The sequence below is a fragment of the Bacillus rossius genome, chromosome 1 (assembly GCF_032445375.1).
Source record: "Bacillus rossius redtenbacheri isolate Brsri chromosome 1, Brsri_v3, whole genome shotgun sequence".
Classification (NCBI taxonomy): domain Eukaryota; kingdom Metazoa; phylum Arthropoda; class Insecta; order Phasmatodea; family Bacillidae; genus Bacillus; species Bacillus rossius.
Genome location: NC_086330.1, coordinates 3,240,421 through 3,261,019, shown reverse-complemented (window position 1 = coordinate 3,261,019; position 20,599 = coordinate 3,240,421). Strand labels below are relative to the sequence as shown.

Genomic DNA, 20,599 nt, shown 5'->3' with positions numbered 1-20,599 from the left:
GGATCATTTGCGAAAGCCAGCAATCTTATAATCATTTAGTTCCGCAGCGGTGTGAAATGACTAATTCTTAGCTCCAATCGGTTTATACTAGACAGAGTCCAGCCAGAACCTTTACAGACATAGTCAACCTCTTCTTGACAGAGTTTCTGGATACCGTTTTTAACAGTTTGCTTCACATCGTTAGAACTGTAAATTACTGCAGCCGATGTCTTGAATTCACACTTCTTCACTTTGTAATCGAACGGATATGGCTTTCCATATATACAGTCCAACCACAAGTTATATTTCAAAGGTCCGTTTGTTGCTACATCATCAGTAAGCTGATTGATTATGTCCTCTCTGATATCATCAAGAAAATTACAAATGTCTTTCGACTCACCTAACGTATTTAAATAATAGTAGTCCTTCAATGTTCCACGAAATGCAGACTGCGCTAAGTAGAAGCCATTATCGTTCACTTGTAATGCGCCGAACACAGTCTTAGGTTTATTTTCCTGTTCAGACGTCATACCAATCGGTTGCTGCACATCGGTTTTCTTGCTTGTACGCTCACGAGCCTTCAACCTAAACCGAGGAGTCGAAATTTCTGCAGGTAGTTCAGCAGTAGGCACACGGACTTCACCTTTACAGTTTTTCGCATGCCATCGCAAATTATCAATTCGAGTAAACCATTCATGACACTCATCACATCGAAACTTCATGCGAGATGGATTCTTCGTGCATTTGCTCCGCTCATGTCTTCGTGCATCATGAGCAAATGCGAACGACGTTTCACAGTAGCTGCAAGGATACCGTGGTGATGAAGACGAACCTTTCAGACCCGATCCAGATACTGACGTTGCCGCAGTTGCACCATCTCCAGGCATACTCTTATGAACATCAATGCATCGTTGTTGAGCTGAAACCTTTACTTTCTACCGAACAGAAGGACCTTTGCATGCCTTCATGTGCGTTTTCATATTATCTTTTCTGGCAAACTGCTTATGACATTTCTCACAATCAAACATTTTACGATATAGGTTCTTGGCACATTCTCTATTCTCATGTCGTCGAGCATTGCTGTTGTTTGAGAAAATCTTGTCGCAGTAACAGCACCGATGTTCGTTAGTTGTTGTCGATTCGGCATCCATTGAAGTCTCCATTGATGACGAACCAGCGTTCGTCGAGTTTCCCTGTGCAGCCAGCACTAGTAGCATTAAAGTCTCTTCTGCTGGCGGTACCACGTCTGTTGAAGTCTCCTCCAGTGTTGACATCGACGTTGCCAACGGAATCTGCTCCACCATCGTCGACGCTGACGTCATGGTTCCCGCAGTCGATGGTACAACCTCCATCGAGTTCGTCGTTAAAGTCGGTAAAGATGCCATCGAGTTCGCAAGAACAGGTAATTACGTGATTAATGCACCAGATGAAACAAACTAGGTGATACTTACACCGACGACGTCAGTAACAAACTGAGCGTCCTGTTGTCTAGGACTCGCTTATATACATGCACCGTATGGAATAATACGCTAGTCAAATCAAGAACCATTTACAATAATACTAGAGTCAAAACAACATTAAAAATAGAAGAACCATCAACGAAAATACAGCACATTTGGAAGCACCGGCAACGAAAAGGCAGCACATTTGGAAGCACCGACAACGAAACGGCAGCACATTTGGAAGCACCGACAACGAAAAGGCAGCACATTTGGAAGCACCGGCAACGAAAAGGCAGCACATTTGGAAGCACCGACAACGATAAGGCAGCACATTTGGAAGCACCGACAACGAAAAGGCAGCACATTTTGGACGCACCGACAACGAAAAGGCAGCACATTTGGAAGCACCGACAACGAAAAGGCAGCACATTTGGAAGCACCGACAACGAAAAGGCAGCACATTTGGCAGCACCGACTACGAAAAGGCAGCACATTTGGAAGCACCGACAAAGAAAAGGCAGCACATTTTGGACGCACCGACAAAGAAAAGGCAGCACATTTGGAAGCACCGACAACGAAAAGGCAGCACATTTTGGACGCACCGACAACGAAAAGGCAGCACATTTGGAAGCACCGACAACGAAAAGGCAGCACATTTTGGACGCACCGACAACGAAAAGGCAGCACATTTGGAAGTACCGACAACGAAAAGGCAGCACATTTGGAAGCACCGACTACGAAAAGGCAGCACATTTGGAAGCACCGACAACGAAAAGGCAGCACATTTGGAAGCACCGACAACGAAAAGGCAGCACATTTGGCAGCACCGACTACGAAAAGGCAGCACATTTGGCAGCACCGACAACGAAAAGGCAGCACATTTGGAAGCACCGACAACGAAAAGGCAGCACATTTGGAAGCACCGACAACGAAAAGGCAGCACATTTGGAAGCACCGACAACGAAAAGGCAGCACATTTGGAAGCACCATCATCGAAAAGGCAGCACATTTGGAAGCTCCATCAACAAAAAAAGGCTAAAAGGAAGCACAAGTTACGAGATCTAAGTCTTAGTTAGAAATCAGAATACAAAAATAAAAACATTAAATTCTTATAATTTAAATTATTTATTTTATTGCTTTACATTATACAAATGCAAGTAAAAAAAGCCATTATTGTATGTAGCCAGCATTCCTCACTTCCTTGAGTATGATGGATATTTCTTTGATGCACGAATAGTTTCCTGCACAAAGCGAACCATGTAGAAGTCTTAGCCGGTCAACCAATATGTTTGGATCTTTCCATGAAGTATAATCATTCTCTTCTACCACCATCTTCCTTGCACCTTTATAATAAATATTATGATCTCTGATGTCTTCCGTTTTACCACCAACCTCAGGGTAACTTTCATGTTTGAGACGGTGATCATCACAAGCTTGATCAGATTTATTTAATATATCACGTCGTTTCCATCGTTTCGGTCTCAGGACACCGCCACATTCTTCGATCTTGGCAGCTTTAGGTGCTTCATCATAGTCTATGTCTTTGTCAACAGCCTCAGAGTCACTGTAACAATCACCGTAGAAGGAATCGTCTTCACCCAATTTACCGTAATAATTCGATGTTGATGATGTTGAAGTGTCTTCATCGTCTTCATGCTTCCTTTTTAGGAGTCCATCATTTTTACAAAGTAGGAAAGATCTACCTGAATTCGGCTGGAATGTATTCTCACTTTTCACGTTAAGGATTCTTCCATTGTCTTCATTCTTCCGTAAATCATTAACCTTCTTCAATTTAAGTTCTTTGTCGAGATCGGAAGAGCCAAGAAAATTATTGTCGTAATGCAGATCACTCTTCCTTAGGCTAGTAGATTCATCGTTGTCCTCTAGCTTGTACGCAGGCTTGGCGCTACAAGTTCTGCCATGTCTTTTTAGGCTCTCTCTCCGTGTAAACGACTTGCTACATCGAACACAACTTATCATATTGCGCAGTGGATTTTTAACACAGTCATTCTTCTCGTGTTGTCTTTTATTCTTTCTCAAGATAAACTCTTTACTGCAAAACTTACACCTATGTTCTTTCGATACAGCGTCAGATCCCAAACCGGAATTCATATTAGTTACTGAGACTAATGCCAGATACCAATTGAGTGTTTTAAATTAGATTCAATACTTAAATAGAAATTTTTTCATATTTCATCAGCGAGAATTAATATATCTCATGCAAAATACTTTATGCATGTAGTTCTGCTTTTCAACCACCATAATATTAACAATAATAATCGGAAACAATGATAAGTTTACAAGCTAGCAGAAACTGTTTATGCATTTTTTTTTATTTTTTTATTTTTTTATTAATTTATTTTTATTTTAAAATATTTTTTCTTGTAAAACATGTGGTGGTTTTCTCTGTGTGCTTCCGATTAATATGGTCAATATTATGATGGTTTTCTCCGTGTGCTTCCGATTATTATTGTTAATATTATGGTGGTTTTCTCAGTGTGCTCCTGATTATTCTTGACAATATTTTGATGGTTTTTCCCGTGTTCTTGCAATCATTCCTGTGGTTTCTTCAAGTGTTTCTGACTATTCTGAGAAACCGCTCTCTGAATGGATTTTTTTTGGTCTAATGAGACATGTAATTTTATTTGGAGTTACATTTAATTCGATAATTTCTGCTACTAAATCAAAACTTGCAATATTTTTATCAGGTGGAATTAACAAATATCATTACTCAGTCAAATTAATATTACGCCATGAGACATCTGTGGAGCACCAACATGCAAGACGAACTTCCTTTTCCTTGGAGTCTAGCGAAGCCATCCTTCTTTTGCGATCGTTAGTGAGCATCCCGCATCCCGCATAAAAGAACTAAATATTATTTACCTGCAAGCAACATGTGGCGACATATGTTGTTGAAAAGCAGAACTACATGCATAAAGTACTTTTGCATGAGATATATTAATTCTCGCTGATGAAATATGAAAAAATTTCTATTTAAGTATTGAATCTAATTTAAAACACTCAATTGGTATCTGGCATTAGTCTCAGTAACTAATATGAATTCCGGTTTGGGATCTGACGCTGTATCGAAAGAACATAGGTGTAAGTTTTGCAGTAAAGAGTTTATATTGAGAAAGAATAAAAGTCAACACGAGAAGAATGACTGTGTTAAAAATCCACTGCGCAATATGATAAGTTGTGTTCGATGTAGCAAGTCGTTTACACGGAGAGAGAGCCTAAAAAGACATGGCAGAACTTGTAGCGCCAAGCCTGCGTACAAGCTAGAGGACAACGATGAATCTACTAGCCTAAGGAAGAGTGATCTGCATTACGACAATAATTTTCTTGGCTCTTCCGATCTCGACAAAGAACTTAAATTGAAGAAGGTTAATGATTTACGGAAGAATGAAGACAATGGAAGAATCCTTAACGTGAAAAGTGAGAATACATTCCAGCCGAATTCAGGTAGATCTTTCCTACTTTGTAAAAATGATAGACTCCTAAAAAGGAAGCATGAAGACGATGAAGACACTTCAACATCATCAACATCGAATTATTACAGTAAATTGGGTGAAGACGATTCCTTCTACGGTGATTGTTACAGTGACTCTGAGGCTGTTGACAAAGACATAGACTATGATGAAGCACCTAAAGCTGCCAAGATCGAAGAATGTGGCGGTGTCCTGAGACCGAAACGATGGAAACGACGTGATATATTAAATAAATCTGATCAAGCTTGTGATGATCACCATCTCAAACATGAATTTTACCCTGAGGTTGGTGGTAAAACGGAAGACATCAGAGATCATAATATTTATTATAAAGGTGCAAGGAAGATGGTGGTAGAAGAGAATGATTATACTTCGTGGAAAGATCCAAACATATTGGTTGACCGGCTAAGACTTCTACATGGTTCGCTTTGTGCAGGAAACTATTCGTGCATCAAAGAAATATCCATCATACTCAAGGAACTGAGGAATGCTGGCTACATACAATAATGGCTTTTTTTACTTGCATTTGTATAATGTAAAGCAATAAAATAAATAATTTAAATTATAAGAATTTAATGTTTTTATTTTTGTATTCTGATTTCTAACTAAGACTTAGATCTCGTAACTTGTGCTTCCTTTTAGCCTTTTTTTGTTGATGGAGCTTCCAAATGTGCTGCCTTTTCGATGATGGTGCTTCCAAATGTGCTGCCTTTTCGTTGTCGGTGCTTCCAAATGTGCTGCCTTTTCGTTGTCGGTGCTTCCAAATGTGCTGCCTTTTCGTTGTCGGTGCTTCCAAATGTGCTGCCTTTTCGTTGTCGGTGCTGCCAAATGTGCTGCCTTTTCGTAGTCGGTGCTGCCAAATGTGCTGCCTTTTCGTTGTCGGTGCTTCCAAATGTGCTGCCTTTTCGTTGTCGGTGCTTCCAAATGTGCTGCCTTTTCGTAGTCGGTGCTTCCAAATGTGCTGCCTTTTCGTTGTCGGTACTTCCAAATGTGCTGCCTTTTCGTTGTCGGTGCGTCCAAAATGTGCTGCCTTTTCGTTGTCGGTGCTTCCAAATGTGCTGCCTTTTCGTTGTCGGTGCGTCCAAAATGTGCTGCCTTTTCGTTGTCGGTGCTTCCAAATGTGCTGCCTTTTCTTTGTCGGTGCGTCCAAAATGTGCTGCCTTTTCGTTGTCGGTGCTTCCAAATGTGCTGCCTTTTCGTTGTCGGTGCTTCCAAATGTGCTGCCGTTTCGTTGTCGGTGCTTCCAAATGTGCTGCCTTTTCGTTGTCGGTGCTTCCAAATGTGCTGCCTTTTCGTTGTCGGTGCTTCCAAATGTGCTGCCGTTTCGTTGTCGGTGCTTCCAAATGTGCTGCCTTTTCGTAGTCGGTGCTGCCAAATGTGCTGCCTTTTCGTTGTCGGTGCTTCCAAATGTGCTGCCTTATCGTTGTCGGTGCTTCCAAATGTGCTGCCTTTTCGTAGTCGGTGCTTCCAAATGTGCTGCCTTTTCGTTGTCGGTGCTTCCAAATGTGCTGCCTTTTCGTTGTCGGTGCGTCCAAAATGTGCTGCCTTTTCGTTGTCGGTGCTTCCAAATGTGCTGCCTTATCGTTGTCGGTGCTTCCAAATGTGCTGCCTTTTCGTTGCCGGTGCTTCCAAATGTGCTGCCTTTTCGTTGTCGGTGCTTCCAAATGTGCTGCCGTTTCGTTGTCGGTGCTTCCAAATGTGCTGCCTTTTCGTTGCCGGTGCTTCCAAATGTGCTGTATTTTCGTTGATGGTTCTTCTATTTTTAATGTTGTTTTGACTCTAGTATTATTGTAAATGGTTCTTGATTTGACTAGCGTATTATTCCATACGGTGCATGTATATAAGCGAGTCCTAGACAACAGGACGCTCAGTTTGTTACTGACGTCGTCGGTGTAAGGATCACCTAGTTTGTTTCATCTGGTGCATTAATCACGTAATTACCTGTTCTTGCGAACTCGATGGCATCTTTACCGACTTTAACGACGAACTCGATGGAGGTTGTACCATCGACTGCGGGAACCATGACGTCAGCGTCGACGATGGTGGAGCAGATTCCGTTGGCAACGTCGATGTCAACACTGGAGGAGACTTCAACAGACGTGGTACCGCCAGCAGAAGAGACTTTAATGCTACTAGTGCTGGCTGCACAGGGAAACTCGACGAACGCTGGTTCGTCATCAATGGAGACTTCAATGGATGCCGAATCGACAACAACTAACGAACATCGGTGCTGTTACTGCGACAAGATTTTCTCAAACAACAGCAATGCTCGACGACATGAGAATAGAGAATGTGCCAAGAACCTATATCGTAAAATGTTTGATTGTGAGAAATGTCATAAGCAGTTTGCCAGAAAAGATAATATGAAAACGCACATGAAGGCATGCAAAGGTCCTTCTGTTCGGTAGAAAGTAAAGGTTTCAGCTCAACAACGATGCATTGATGTTCATAAGAGTATGCCTGGAGATGGTGCAACTGCGGCAACGTCAGTATCTGGATCGGGTCTGAAAGGTTCGTCTTCATCACCACGGTATCCTTGCAGCTACTGTGAAACGTCGTTCGCATTTGCTCATGATGCACGAAGACATGAGCGGAGCAAATGCACGAAGAATCCATCTCGCATGAAGTTTCGATGTGATGAGTGTCATGAATGGTTTACTCGAATTGATAATTTGCGATGGCATGCGAAAAACTGTAAAGGTGAAGTCCGTGTGCCTACTGCTGAACTACCTGCAGAAATTTCGACTCCTCGGTTTAGGTTGAAGGCTCGTGAGCGTACAAGCAAGAAAACCGATGTGCAGCAACCGATTGGTATGACGTCTGAACAGGAAAATAAACCTAAGACTGTGTTCGGCGCATTACAAGTGAACGATAATGGCTTCTACTTAGCGCAGTCTGCATTTCGTGGAACATTGAAGGACTACTATTATTTAAATACGTTAGGTGAGTCGAAAGACATTTGTAATTTTCTTGATGATATCAGAGAGGACATAATCAATCAGCTTACTGATGATGTAGCAACAAACGGACCTTTGAAATATAACTTGTGGTTGGACTGTATATATGGAAAGCCATATCCGTTCGATGACAAAGTGAAGAAGTGTGCATTCAAGACATCGGCTGCAGTAATTTACAGTTCTAACGATGTGAAGCAAACTGTTAAAAACGGTATCCAGAAACTCTGTCAAGAAGAGGTTGACTATGTCTGTAAAGGTTCTGGCTGGACTCTGTCTAGTATAAACCGATTGGAGCTAAGAATTAGTCATTTCACACCGCTGCGGAACTAAATGATTATAAGATTGCTGGCTTTCGCAAATGATCCTGTAGTAGAATAGAAATTATGTAATAAATATTATGTTTGTAAAAGAACTTGTGGTGTTTCATTCCTCGAACCTGTTACTATTATGTTAAATTGATGTTATATTTAATTTTTTTGCATCGTCCTAGATCGTATCAAGGACCTTAGTCGACCTAATCAATCAGTATATAGATTACAAATTTATTTAATGAATTTTGGAATTTTTCCCGAATTTCTAGCTAAATAATTACGGATTTTCAAGATGGCGGCCAAATGACAAGATGTCGGGTGTCACAGCAATAATAAATGATTACTGCACTCTAGCGGATAAGAATTAAACTAACATGGCGTCAGCGCACTCTCGCCGACGATACACTGATGATGGCTTCCAGCAGACGAGGGCAAGATGGCGGACATGACGTCATACTACCTGACGATATATATGCTTTGAAAAAAAGTGGAGGGAGTCAGTATGCCTGCGTCCACCACGAGGGAAGGATCGGTCGCCATTTTTATTTTTTTGCACTCGTCGGGTTCGACCGAGGACTCCGAGCTCCGTGTTGTAAATGTTTGTTTTTTAAATATGTTATTAAAAAAAATTTATTTAATTTTTTTATAATTTTAAAATATTTTTTCATTAAAATCGGATAATAAATTTAAAGATGGCGGCCGTAACGGAAATTGCAACGGTGACGTCATAATTCAAAATGGCCGATAACACAATGCCGGAATGTTCGAGAAAACGAAATGATGTCATCCAATATGGTGGATCCAAGATGGCCGTCGGGGTCAAGGTCAAAGGTCAAGGTCACATCCTGATAGAGGCTTAACTGAGGCTTGAGTTAAGGATGCTTAAGCCTCTATCAGGACATTTCTAGCCGTTGGGATTTTTAAGGACTAAAACGGGAAATTTTCTTCTTGAAACGGGAATTTTTCCCTAGAAAACGGGAAATTTTTTCTTAAAACGGGAATTTTTGAGTAATTTTGAGGCATTATTGAGGAATTTTGAGGAATTTTTGCCGCCGTGACGTCACAATCCCAGATGGCGGACTCCGACACCACCACCACGCGCCTGGCGCCTGGGCCAGGTCCGTCATTCACATACTACTCATAGCAGTTCTCGTCACGAATCAGGGAGGGAATTACAGCGGGACGAACGTGCGCCAAGGCAGGATTAATGGGATCATCCTGCTGGGGTCAACGAATGGTAAGTAGGCTACTGGGGAAAATTAGGGGAGACGAGTCTGACAAAGGTTTGATGGGAGTGTACAGAAGGAGGAACAAGTTTAAGTTCGTGCAGCTTGTGCCGACACTACTGGTTGTCGGCACACCAGTTGCCGGGTGGAGGGGAACTCACCTGTTCTGGAACCACACCTGCACCACGCGCATGTCCAGGCCTGTGTCCTGGCTCAGCTGCTCGCGCACGTGCCTCGCCGGCTTGGGGCTGTTGTTGTAGGCCAGCTTCAGGGTCTCGAGCTGCTTGGCCGTGATGGTGGTGCGCGGCCTCTTGTTGGGCTGGTCTCCGTCCAGGCAGCCGCCGTCTGCGGCCACACGCGCACATGCACCCTGCCTGCCATCTCCACACACACACTCACTGGGCAGGGACTCTGCCTGCCATCTCCACACACACACTCGCTGGGCAGGGAGTATACCTGCACGCATCACACTCACTCACTGTGCAGGGTGTCTGCCTGCCATCTCCACACACTCACTGTGCAGGGAGTATACCTGCCATCTCCACACACACTCACTCGCTGTGCAGGGAGTATACCTGCCATCTCCTCACTCTCACTGTGCAGGGACCCTGCCTGCCATCTCCACACACACTCGCTGGGCAGGGTGTCTACCTGCCATCTCCTCACACACAATCTGCACTGAGCAGGGACTCTGCTTGCACGCATCACACTCACTCACTCAGCAGGGAGTCTACCTGCCATTCTCTCACACACACTGTACATGGACTCTACCTGCTATCTCTCCACACACACACACACACACACACACACAGTGCAAGGACTCTACCTTCTATCTCCACACACACAATCTGCACTGAGCAGGGACTCTACCTGCAGCAATCACACAACACAAGGCGTGCTCTGTATTATGCCTATTGGCAGAACACACGCAATTGGTGCTATGTTGGGTTCATATGTCCACTCTTCAGTGCAGTAAGTTTGTTCTTTGAATAGTTACATTCACTATTCTGGTTACAACGTGAGACATAAGAAATTTTTTCAAGGATAAAAAAAAATACAAATATGCAAATGCACAGAAAACAAACCAAAATTCGCCGATTTCAAAACTTAAAAACAAAGGCAACACAAAAAAAAATTACGTGTAAGGAATCAGAAAAATAAAAATAGACAGACAGACAAAGTAAGCTGGCAACGACAAGTCATTTCCCTCAAAAACATTAAATACAGACGAAAACGGACCTTGGAAAAACAGCGACAAACAGTCGAACCCATAGAATGATACGGAACAGACTTTTCGAACTGCAGAACGACAACACAGAGACGCATAGTCGAACCCAGCGGTGTGACAAAACATATATTCTGAGCTACACACCGACGACAGTACAAACTAACTCAGCAAGCTTCCTAAGACAAAGCAGTCACAACGTTTCGGGAACTGTCATCTACTCACAAATCACCGCAACTGTTGTTTAACGTGAAGCCTTCTGTGCTTGTCTGTGCTGTTTTCGTTGTAGGTTTCGAGTTTGTCTGTTTTGTATCGTTGGATTCGTCTGTTTTTCTGTGTTGAACACGTTTAATTTTTATTCTATTTTTTTTTCTGATTCTTTACAACTAGCTCGTCATTGCCAGCCCATTGTTCTCGTCTGTTCCGTAATATTTTTCTAATAATTCTTTCAATGGAAAATTATGTGATGCATAGTTTTTAAAAGAGCATTTATCATCGGATGATTTTAGATGGTTTTACTCTGTGTTTGTGAGATATTCTTTCTTGCCTATGCATATGGTTTGTTTGTGACATACGGAGAAAGCAAACAAAGAAAAATAAATAAAAAATGTAATGAACAGAGTAATTGCTAGAGACCTGAAAAATTCGCGGATTCATTCTGTGAAATGCTACAATTCAAATTATTATACCTTAGTGCTGCTCCTGCCATTGGTTCACTGTTAATCTGGAGTAACGAGGGCCAATTAGAGACCCTCACTCGTGGAAGTGTCGAATCACAGGCCGCCCAGTCGAGACGACTCGCAAGTCAACAGCCAATGAGCAGGTGGCATTTGCCTGAGTGTGTAGAGGATAGTGGAGTCTATCCTGAAGGTCGTTGAACCCGCGAATATTTCCGCTCTCTAGTACACACACAAGCGAGCGCCAAGCAGCTCCAACACTAAGCAGAGGTATGAGGAGGGCGGGCCTCACCCTTGGTCTTGGCCGCCTCGTAGTCGGGCTTGCACACCAGCTTGCGGTCCTCCATGAGGTAGAACTCGTCGCCCGTGTTGAGCTGCCGGCTGCACATGACGCAGGCGAAGCACTGCAGGTGGTAGACGTGGTCCTGCGCTCGCCGCACCACCTGGGTGGGCGGGATGCCCTGCTCGCAGCCCGCGCACTTGGTCCCGTAGCGCCTGCGCCCACAGCGAGCCCCGCCCGCGCCACCGGCCACGTCAGCACGTAGCCACTCCGCACTCCTGCTCTCCGCTCTCCGCTCTCAACCACATCACCAGTACCGACCTCCATTCACGGCTACAGCACCTGTACCGACCTCCATTCACCACTACAGCACCTGTACCGTCCATTAACGACTTCAGAATCTGCACCGACCTCCATTCACGACTTCAGCATCTTCACCGACCTCCACCCACCACTTCAGCATCTGCACCGACCTACATTCTCGACTTCAGCATGTGCACCGACCATCATTCACGACTTTATCATCTGCATCGACCACCATTCACCACTTCAGCATCTGCACCGTCCTTCATTCACAATTTCAGCATCTGCACCGACCTCCATTCACGATTTCAGCATCTGCACCAACCTCCATTCACGACTTCAGCATCTGCACCGACCTCCATTCACGACTTCAGCATCTGCACCGACCTCCATCCACAACTTCAGCATCTGCCACGTCCTCCATTCACGACTTCAGCCACCGATCTCCATTCACGACTTCAGCATCTGCACCGACCTACATTTACGACTTCAGCATCTGCACCGACTTCCATTCACGACTTCAGCATCTGTACCGACCTCCATTCACGACTTCAGCATCTGCACTGACCTCCGTTTTTAACTACAACATCTGTATTAACCTCTATTAGCACTTATAACTTTCTTTTTTAATGCTGCACTTACATCTGTACTAATACTACAGTGTAACATTAAAATTGTGATTAAAATATTTTGGTAGGGCACAAAGTTTCAATAACTTCTACTCTCCCATCCTTTTCCTTTAGTGTCATCAATAGATTGGGTGTCAGGTAATATAATACAATTTTTCTCTTTTTTCACTTGTGAAGGGAGAATTTTACTATCTTCTCTAAAAATCATTTTAAATGACGCTTTCTTCCATAATAATGAGGAACTTTCTGTGTTCAAAATAAATAACATATTAATAATCTAAGATAAGATATATTTTTAGGAAAAAAATAATTTTATAAACTCGGGTTAACATAAGATAATTATAGTTCTGCCTCTGTGGTAATGTAAATGTAAGGATAAAAAATAATAATAAACAATGCCTAAAGTTTAAGTTAGAGTATATTATAGTTTAATAAATTATTATTATGATTACACATAGAACTCAATACGGAACATTTGTTGGTGATAGCTTAGTTGGGTAACCGAACCAGGTTACTGAACTGTTGTGTTGACTCTTTGGTGACTGCTCTTCTACATTATCCACTGCAGTTATGAAGCCGGCAAACATTACATGCTAATTATTTTGCGAGTTTCTGGAATACTATGTGTTTGTTTCCGTGTCTTAAACTCATTGATTTATTCGTGTTTTTAAACAGATCTTCGAGTGAATAATAACTGCGTAATTAAGTCAGTGTCTTTATTTATTTCATTAATTTGGAGAGCACTTAGTTTGGATCTATGACTTTAGCAGATGTGTTTTTTTTTCTTTCTTTCTTTCAGGATGGATCTCAGCTTGTGATTCAAATGGTGTAAAGGGCATTCTAACGTAGATTGGTGGAGGTTGCAGCCAAAATCCTGTTTCATAAAACTACAAGTCTACAAGTCACAACTAAATTTCCTTGTAGCTAAGGAAAAGTCAAGGAAATTTTCATAAAACTACACATAAACTCTTGCAATTAATTGCAAGTGCAAGTTTACAAGTCACAAGTTGTTTCTTCGAGTGATATTACACTCGTGTTTTATTGAGTTTCTTGTAACAGATGTAACGATTTATATACTATTGCTAACACTAAAGTAGGTACATTATATGGAAGTATAATGGGTATAATATTTCCGGAAACTGTGAAGATGATGAAGATGTTATTGAGTTTAGGATTAATATGAATATTGTGACAATTTTTGAATAGGTAAATAATTTTTTAAAATATAATTATGAATGTTTATCTTATTAATTAGGCTTAAAAATATTTATTCCAACATTAATAATAATTCAAATATACAAGTTTTTACGTTCATAACCTAAGATACCTAACTCCAACTAAACAAACTCATGTACATCAACATTAAGAAACAAATTTCAAGTTACTTATCAAGTCTGGTCTACATGATAAATTATAGGTTATGTTGCTCGCTATGTCATTTTTTTGCAATTTTTTTCCAAATTAAAATGTCTCATATGCATGTAATGTTTTTGTTTGTGAAACATGTCTAATGGATAGCGCAAAATATATGAATTTCAGGGCATATATATATTAATTATGTCTTCTTTTGTGATTTCACCCGAGGATGAGCTTTAACTATTTTAAGCGCTGGACGTTTGGCATACAACCTTTTTTGGGTTATTTAAGCTTATTTTGCAATTGTCACATAAAAAATTGGTTGTCTGTAAAGTCGGTTTACGGACAATATTATAACGTGACGTCATAACAAAAATTTATTAAATGATTGCATACTTTTATGAATATAATTTAATCATTTTTATTGAATTATCACTTACAAAGAAGGAGTGAAATAAAATCTACAATTTAATTGATAAATTTACTTTTATTTGCACTCATTAATTCAAATATGTTTATTACTTTAGCGAAGAGATTATTTTAACTATAACTTTTATACATGTTCGCTATTTAACTTCTTCCAATCTGTGTTATTCTGTTAAGGATAGGACGATGATAGGAAAAGTAGGAAACGAATGGGAGTGTTTCAAGTTGAATATGCCTCGAAAAAGTCAAATTGATGGTTGTTCCAATCGAGTGGAAGAGAGATAGATGCGGCGCAAGCGTACAATGAGCGTAACGGGACAATGTGCGTAACGGGACATAGAGTCATCCTTTTTCGTGCGTGCAGCCAGTGTTCATAGATTTATTAGACGTTGTCACATAAAAGGAGCTGTGTCCGCACATGACCAAGCACGGCTCTCGCGCCTGTGCAGAACGCATGAGCCAGTGTGACAGTTGTAAACTGCAGCTCGCAGGTTGCACGGAACAGGCTGGCGGGGAGAGTGGGGCCGGCTGAGGGACTCACTTGAAGAAGTCCTCTTTGCAGAACACCTGGCCATTGCGCGCGAAGCACTTGTCGCTGAGCTGGCCGCTGCACTCGCTGCACTTGAGGCACTTGGCGTGCCACGCGCGGTCCAGCACCTTCAGGATGAAGCGGTCCAGGATCAGCTGGTCGCAGCCTCCGCACTTGGGGATGCTCGCTGCAACACACCCCCTCACTCGCTCGCTCACACCCTCACACCCTCACACCACCACACCCTCGCACCCTCACACCCTCGCACCCTCGCTCGCAACCACCACCTGTGTCCCACGAAGGACATTGGAACAATTACGTAGGGACCGGAAAAATTCTCGGGTTCAATGACCTGTAGGATGAACTCCACAGTTCTACGTACACTCGGTCAAATGTCACCCACTCATTGGCTGCTGTCTTGTGAGACGTCCCAACGTAGCAGCCTGTGATTCGATACAGCTTTGGCCTGGTGTTTCTAATTGGCCCAGAGTCATCCAGGTGAGTTGTGAGCCAATAGCAGAGGCAGCACTGAGGTATAACTATTTGTATTTTAGCCTATCGCGAAATGAACTCGCGAATTTTTCCGGTCTCTAACAATTAGTATGTAGTTACTAGGTATGAGCCAATCAAATACTCAAAGACCATAAAACCCTTAAATCCTCAAATACCATCAAACCCTCAAATCCTCAAATACCACCAAACCCTCAAAACCTCAAATACAATAAAACCATCAAATACCATCAATCCTCAAATACCATCAATCCTCAAATACCATCAATCCTCAAATACCATCAATCCTCAAATACCATATAATCCTCAACAAATACCACTACGAAATCATTTAGAAATATTCAAATGAGCTGGTTAAGCAAAAATATTTCAGAATATTAAGTTATGAAGCTTTGAAATCATCGTTATGTATGTTTACTAGAGGAATAGCCTATTTTCAATATTATATTTCTTCTTATTCTGAAATCATCAAATCATCAAATACCATAAAAATCCTCAAATACCACCTACTACTCAAATACCATAAAATCCTCAAATACAATCACATCCTTACTATTAGAAGAAAAAATATTACAGGAAATATAATGAACGAAACATTCAACACTGATAACCTCTGAAGCTTACTAGATTATCCTGCTACCATTCCCCAAGATAGTGTTCTTTTAATATTCAATTATATAAATATAATTACAATATGTATTAGTTCTGAAAAATAAGTTTGTAAAAAAAAATAAATCAAGGGGTTGAAAGTTCTAACACCATAGTTAATATTTTTTTTTCATTTCTCGTACATTATTTTACTCTTAACCATTGAGACCTAGGCTGGGATTCGATGTGTGTATTCACAGTACTCTCTGGTATTCAAGTTTCGGATTCGAGAACCTTGGGATTCCACCAATCACTATTAGTTACTAAATTATTACATTATACCTGCAGTTCAGGACAATTTTAAACTGATCAGGTAAAACCTTTTATTCACACCAATGTCAAGCTTTTCTAAATCACGATTATAAATACGTAATTAGAGATGTATAATTTAAAAATAAATGTGTACAACATTTTTAATTCAGCATACTTGATACTATGGTTGTGCCGTTCAGTGGTTATGCCGGGTTATATAATCTCTATATAGATTTGCGAGAGTACCAAAGAAAATTAATATAACGCGCATTGGGATTTGAAACAAGTTGTTGTGAGCTAATACACATGAGCGTTGGTCTTATTTAACCAATTATTACCGTTGCATGCGTGGTGAAGTGTAACCCGCTGGGAAAGAGCAGACACTGGACTGAAGTGTAAACTCTGAGCGAACACAAACACACAGAGCAGTGGAGCGACCTGCCTCCTGGAAACATCTGAATGCAAGGTGCTCGATCGGTGCCGGATTACACAATGCGCAAAAACCATATAATTCCAGATTAAATACCTTTTACTGTACTTTTCTTGAGCTTACGTGATCTAGTTTTGAAAATATATAAGTGCGTGGCATAATACTGTGTCCAACCCGTAGGCAGATCAATGAAAACAGTGATATCTCACGGCCATGTGACCCCCCCCCCTTTTTTTTTTTAGCAATGTAGAATTTTTGTAAGTAAATGGTAATGCGAGTCACTAGTTTAGTGTGAAATTTGTCCTGATATTTTTAAAATTTATTAATATTTTGCAAACTTGATATTTAAAACAAGACAAAAATTACTGTCTCCATCTGATTTCGAAAAAAAAAATTATTAATCACCCACCCATCTGTTGTTTGAATTCATTAAACGAAACATTATAAAGTTGTATTTTGTATTTCTGAAAAAGAAAAGAAAAAACTATTCACGCTGCATAACGTCCGGGCAATAACGAGTACTTAATATTATAATTACCTATATAAACATGTAATGAACTGTAGCTACATCCATTGTGCTATAAAATATTTTTTTCTGGTACAAGTTTTATGTTATCAAACTTTTGATGATCATTCGTAACTTTCAGTTTCAAAATATGTTGAGCGTATGAAATCAAACTTAAGTATGATTGTTGTCAGTTGGCAAAGATCGTGTTTTAAAAAGTTTCTAAGCGAAATACGTAAAAACTATGCAATCCAAGCCAACACCGCCCAGTGACAGTGTATGCCTAGAAGTTGCTGAGTGAGCTGTGCAGACACAGAGGCGAGAGTTGCCCTCGGCGACAACTGGCAGGTCGACCTTACAGCCATGCTCGCCGGTACGAGGTCACGTGGAACATCCCCATCAAGTCTTAAAACTTACCCGTGATGGCCGAGAGAAACCTCACAGTTAATGGAAGACCTATTGATGAATGTACACCGTACTATGCAGTCTGTCCTGAAACCCATTCGAACCCGCGAATGTTTGTTTTGACAACACCGTGAATTGGGAACTGCTTGTGGGATATGCTTGACGCAGCGCTGGTTCATGAGAAGGCCATGTCACAAAAAAAAATAGCCAGTCATGGGGACTGTCAACAGAAATGAAAACTTAAAACTTTGTTTTTAAATGTGTAATATGTAGAGACCTGAAAAATTCGCGGATTCATTTCGTGAAATGCTACATTTCAAATAATTATACCTTAGTGCTGCTTCTGCCATTGGTTCACTGTTAACCTGGAGTAATGAGGGCCAGTTAGAGACCCTCACTCATAGAAGTGTCGAATCACAGGCCACCCAGTCGAAACGACTCAAAAGTCAGCAGCCAATGAACAGTTGGCATTTGCCCGAGTGTGTAGAGGATAGTGGAGTCTATCCTGGAGGTCACTGAACCCGCGAAATTTTCCGGTCTCTAGTAATATGACATGATTTCTACCTCAAATGTACGTAAATAATGATTTTGGTATTATATAAGTACGATGTCAGCATGATATCATTTATCCTTACATCATTTGTTAGTCACAACAGATGCCAGTGTTATGTCAAAATTACGTCAAAATTCATTACCTAGCTATGATTTACCAGTGCTGTCAGACCTAGGTCATGTAATAACGTGGTCAAATTACATTCACTTACTGCTAATACAGCATGTCGGTGATGCGAACTCACAATCCTCTACACACTCGGGTAAATGCCAACTGTTCATTGGCTGTTGACTTGTGAGTCGTCTAGACTGGGCGGCCTGTGATTCGACACTTCTATGAGTGAGGGTCTCTAATTGGCCATCATTACTCCAGAATAACAGTGAACCAATGGCAGAAGCAGCTCTAAGGTATAATTATTTGAATTGTAGCATTTCACGAAAAAATGCGCGAATTTTTTAGGTCTCTACGTATCAAGCATTTCCGTGTACCAAATAAATCCTTGTGATAGTTCTGTCGTGGGAAAAAATTTCCATTAATTTTAATAGTCACGACTATAAATAATCGCAATTTTAAAACAACGTTGTAATCCCAGGATTGCACATTGAATAACTGCTAGCAGACAAGCTGAGAGGCAGCACACAACCTACACGTGAACAGTTTTGTCAACTGTTTGTAAAGTGAAGTGAAAAGTTAATGTGGTTTCCGTTGTTTATTTTCATCAATGTTTTCTTATGACGTTATCACGTAAAATTATCGTCCGTAAACCGACTTTACAGACAACCCCCTTTTTTAATTTTTATTACGTTTTAAACACTAAACTTAAGAAAATTATATTATTGTTTGTTAATTCTTAACCTGATTGTTATAATAACTGTAAACGCGTATTGTTATTCCACACAAGGCAAGCGCCAGGGCCGGCTAGTCGGCAGCGATATTGTCGGTAATTTGAATCCGCAGAGTTGGTCACCTTGGTTACGGGAAGGGTGGTGGATATGGCGGTTGGCAGGCCTAGTTGCGCCGACCCTGGTTGCTATTGAATCATTTTATATTTTTACTTACAATAAAATTAAATGTTAGAAACACAAACTGAGTAAATAATTGGATAGTTATAAATGTGTAGTTTAGTATTATTTTTATACACCTCTACAATTTTATATTGAGCTTGATGAAAGTTTGCACACCTGACCTGCAAACATTATGAATGTCACTGTCTAAATCAGATTTCCAAAAACGACCTCACCTCCATTCCCCACGCTTTAAAGCTCAATTTTATTACTTCTTGATAACAATTTGCACATATGATTTTCAAAATAAGTGCACATCTTATTTAGAAAAAAAAAAGAAAAAATCATTGTCAACATGAGTAGTATGTAAATGACGGTCCGAGATCAGGCTTCAGGCTGTGGTGCCGGTGCCGGTGTCCGCCATCTTGGATTCTGACGTCACGGCGGCCATTTTGGATTGTGACGTCACGGCGGCCATCTTGTATAAGTGTAACGGGACACAGCATAACGGGACACAGCATAACGGGACACAGCATAACGGGACACAGTGTAACGGGACATAACGTAACGGGACAAGTAGATCACGGCGGCCATTTTGGATCCGCCATCTTGGATCCGCCATTTTGAATGACGTCATTGTGTTCTAGAAAATTCCGGCGATGTGTTTTCCGCCATATTGGATGATGACGTCATCGTTGCAATTTCCGTTACGGCCGCCATCTTTAACTTTTTTATTTATTATCCGATTTTAACGAATTTTTTTTAAAAATTATAAAAAAATTAATTTAATAAAATTTTAATAAAATAATTACAAAAAACAAACATGTACGACACGGAGTTCGGAGTCCTCGGTTCGAACCCGACGAGTGAAAAAAAATAAAAATGGCGACCGATCCTTCCCCCTAGGTGACTGCAGGCAGACTGACTCCCACCACTTTTTTTCAAAGCATATATATCGTCACCTAGTATGACGTCATGTCCGCCATCTTGTCTTCGATGCTGGAAGCCATCATCATTGTATCGTCGGCTAGAGTGCGCCGATGACATGTTAGTTTAATTCGTATCCGCTAGAGTGCAGTAATCATTTATTATTGCTGTGACACCCGCCATCTTGTCATTTGGCCGCCATCTTGAAAATCCGTAATTATTTAGCTAGAAATTCGGGAAAAGTTCCAAAATTCATTAAATAAATCACTCATTAATTTACATATTGATTCGATCGATTCCCGTCCTCGGTTCGATACCCGATCGTTGCAATAATGTTTAATCTTATGTAAAAATAATAATTTAAATAAACCATGTTCAACATTCGTAAAGAGACTCTAAATCCTCTACGACCACCATCCTATCAGACATCAAGACCACCATATTGGAAATGTGTAATTTTAATGCTAGAGATCCGGGAAATAGTTCAGAAATCATTAAATAAATTTGTAATCCATATACTGATTGATTAGATCG

General features: G+C 40.9%; 1 protein-coding gene across 1 annotated transcript in view; it reads right to left on the bottom strand.

The window, feature by feature from the left end:
• LOC134528611 (LIM/homeobox protein Lhx3) overlaps window positions 1–20,599 on the bottom strand; it is a 74,226-nt gene that overhangs the window by 29,906 nt on the left and 23,721 nt on the right. Inside the window, exons 4-7 of the mRNA XM_063362363.1 lie at window positions 14,844–15,018; window positions 11,601–11,803; window positions 10,178–10,186; window positions 9,568–9,751 (exon numbers count right to left, since the gene is read on the bottom strand). Coding sequence (XP_063218433.1) covers window positions 9,568–9,751; window positions 10,178–10,186; window positions 11,601–11,803; window positions 14,844–15,018 — 571 coding nt within the window. The remainder of the gene's footprint in view (window positions 1–9,567; window positions 9,752–10,177; window positions 10,187–11,600; window positions 11,804–14,843; window positions 15,019–20,599) is intronic.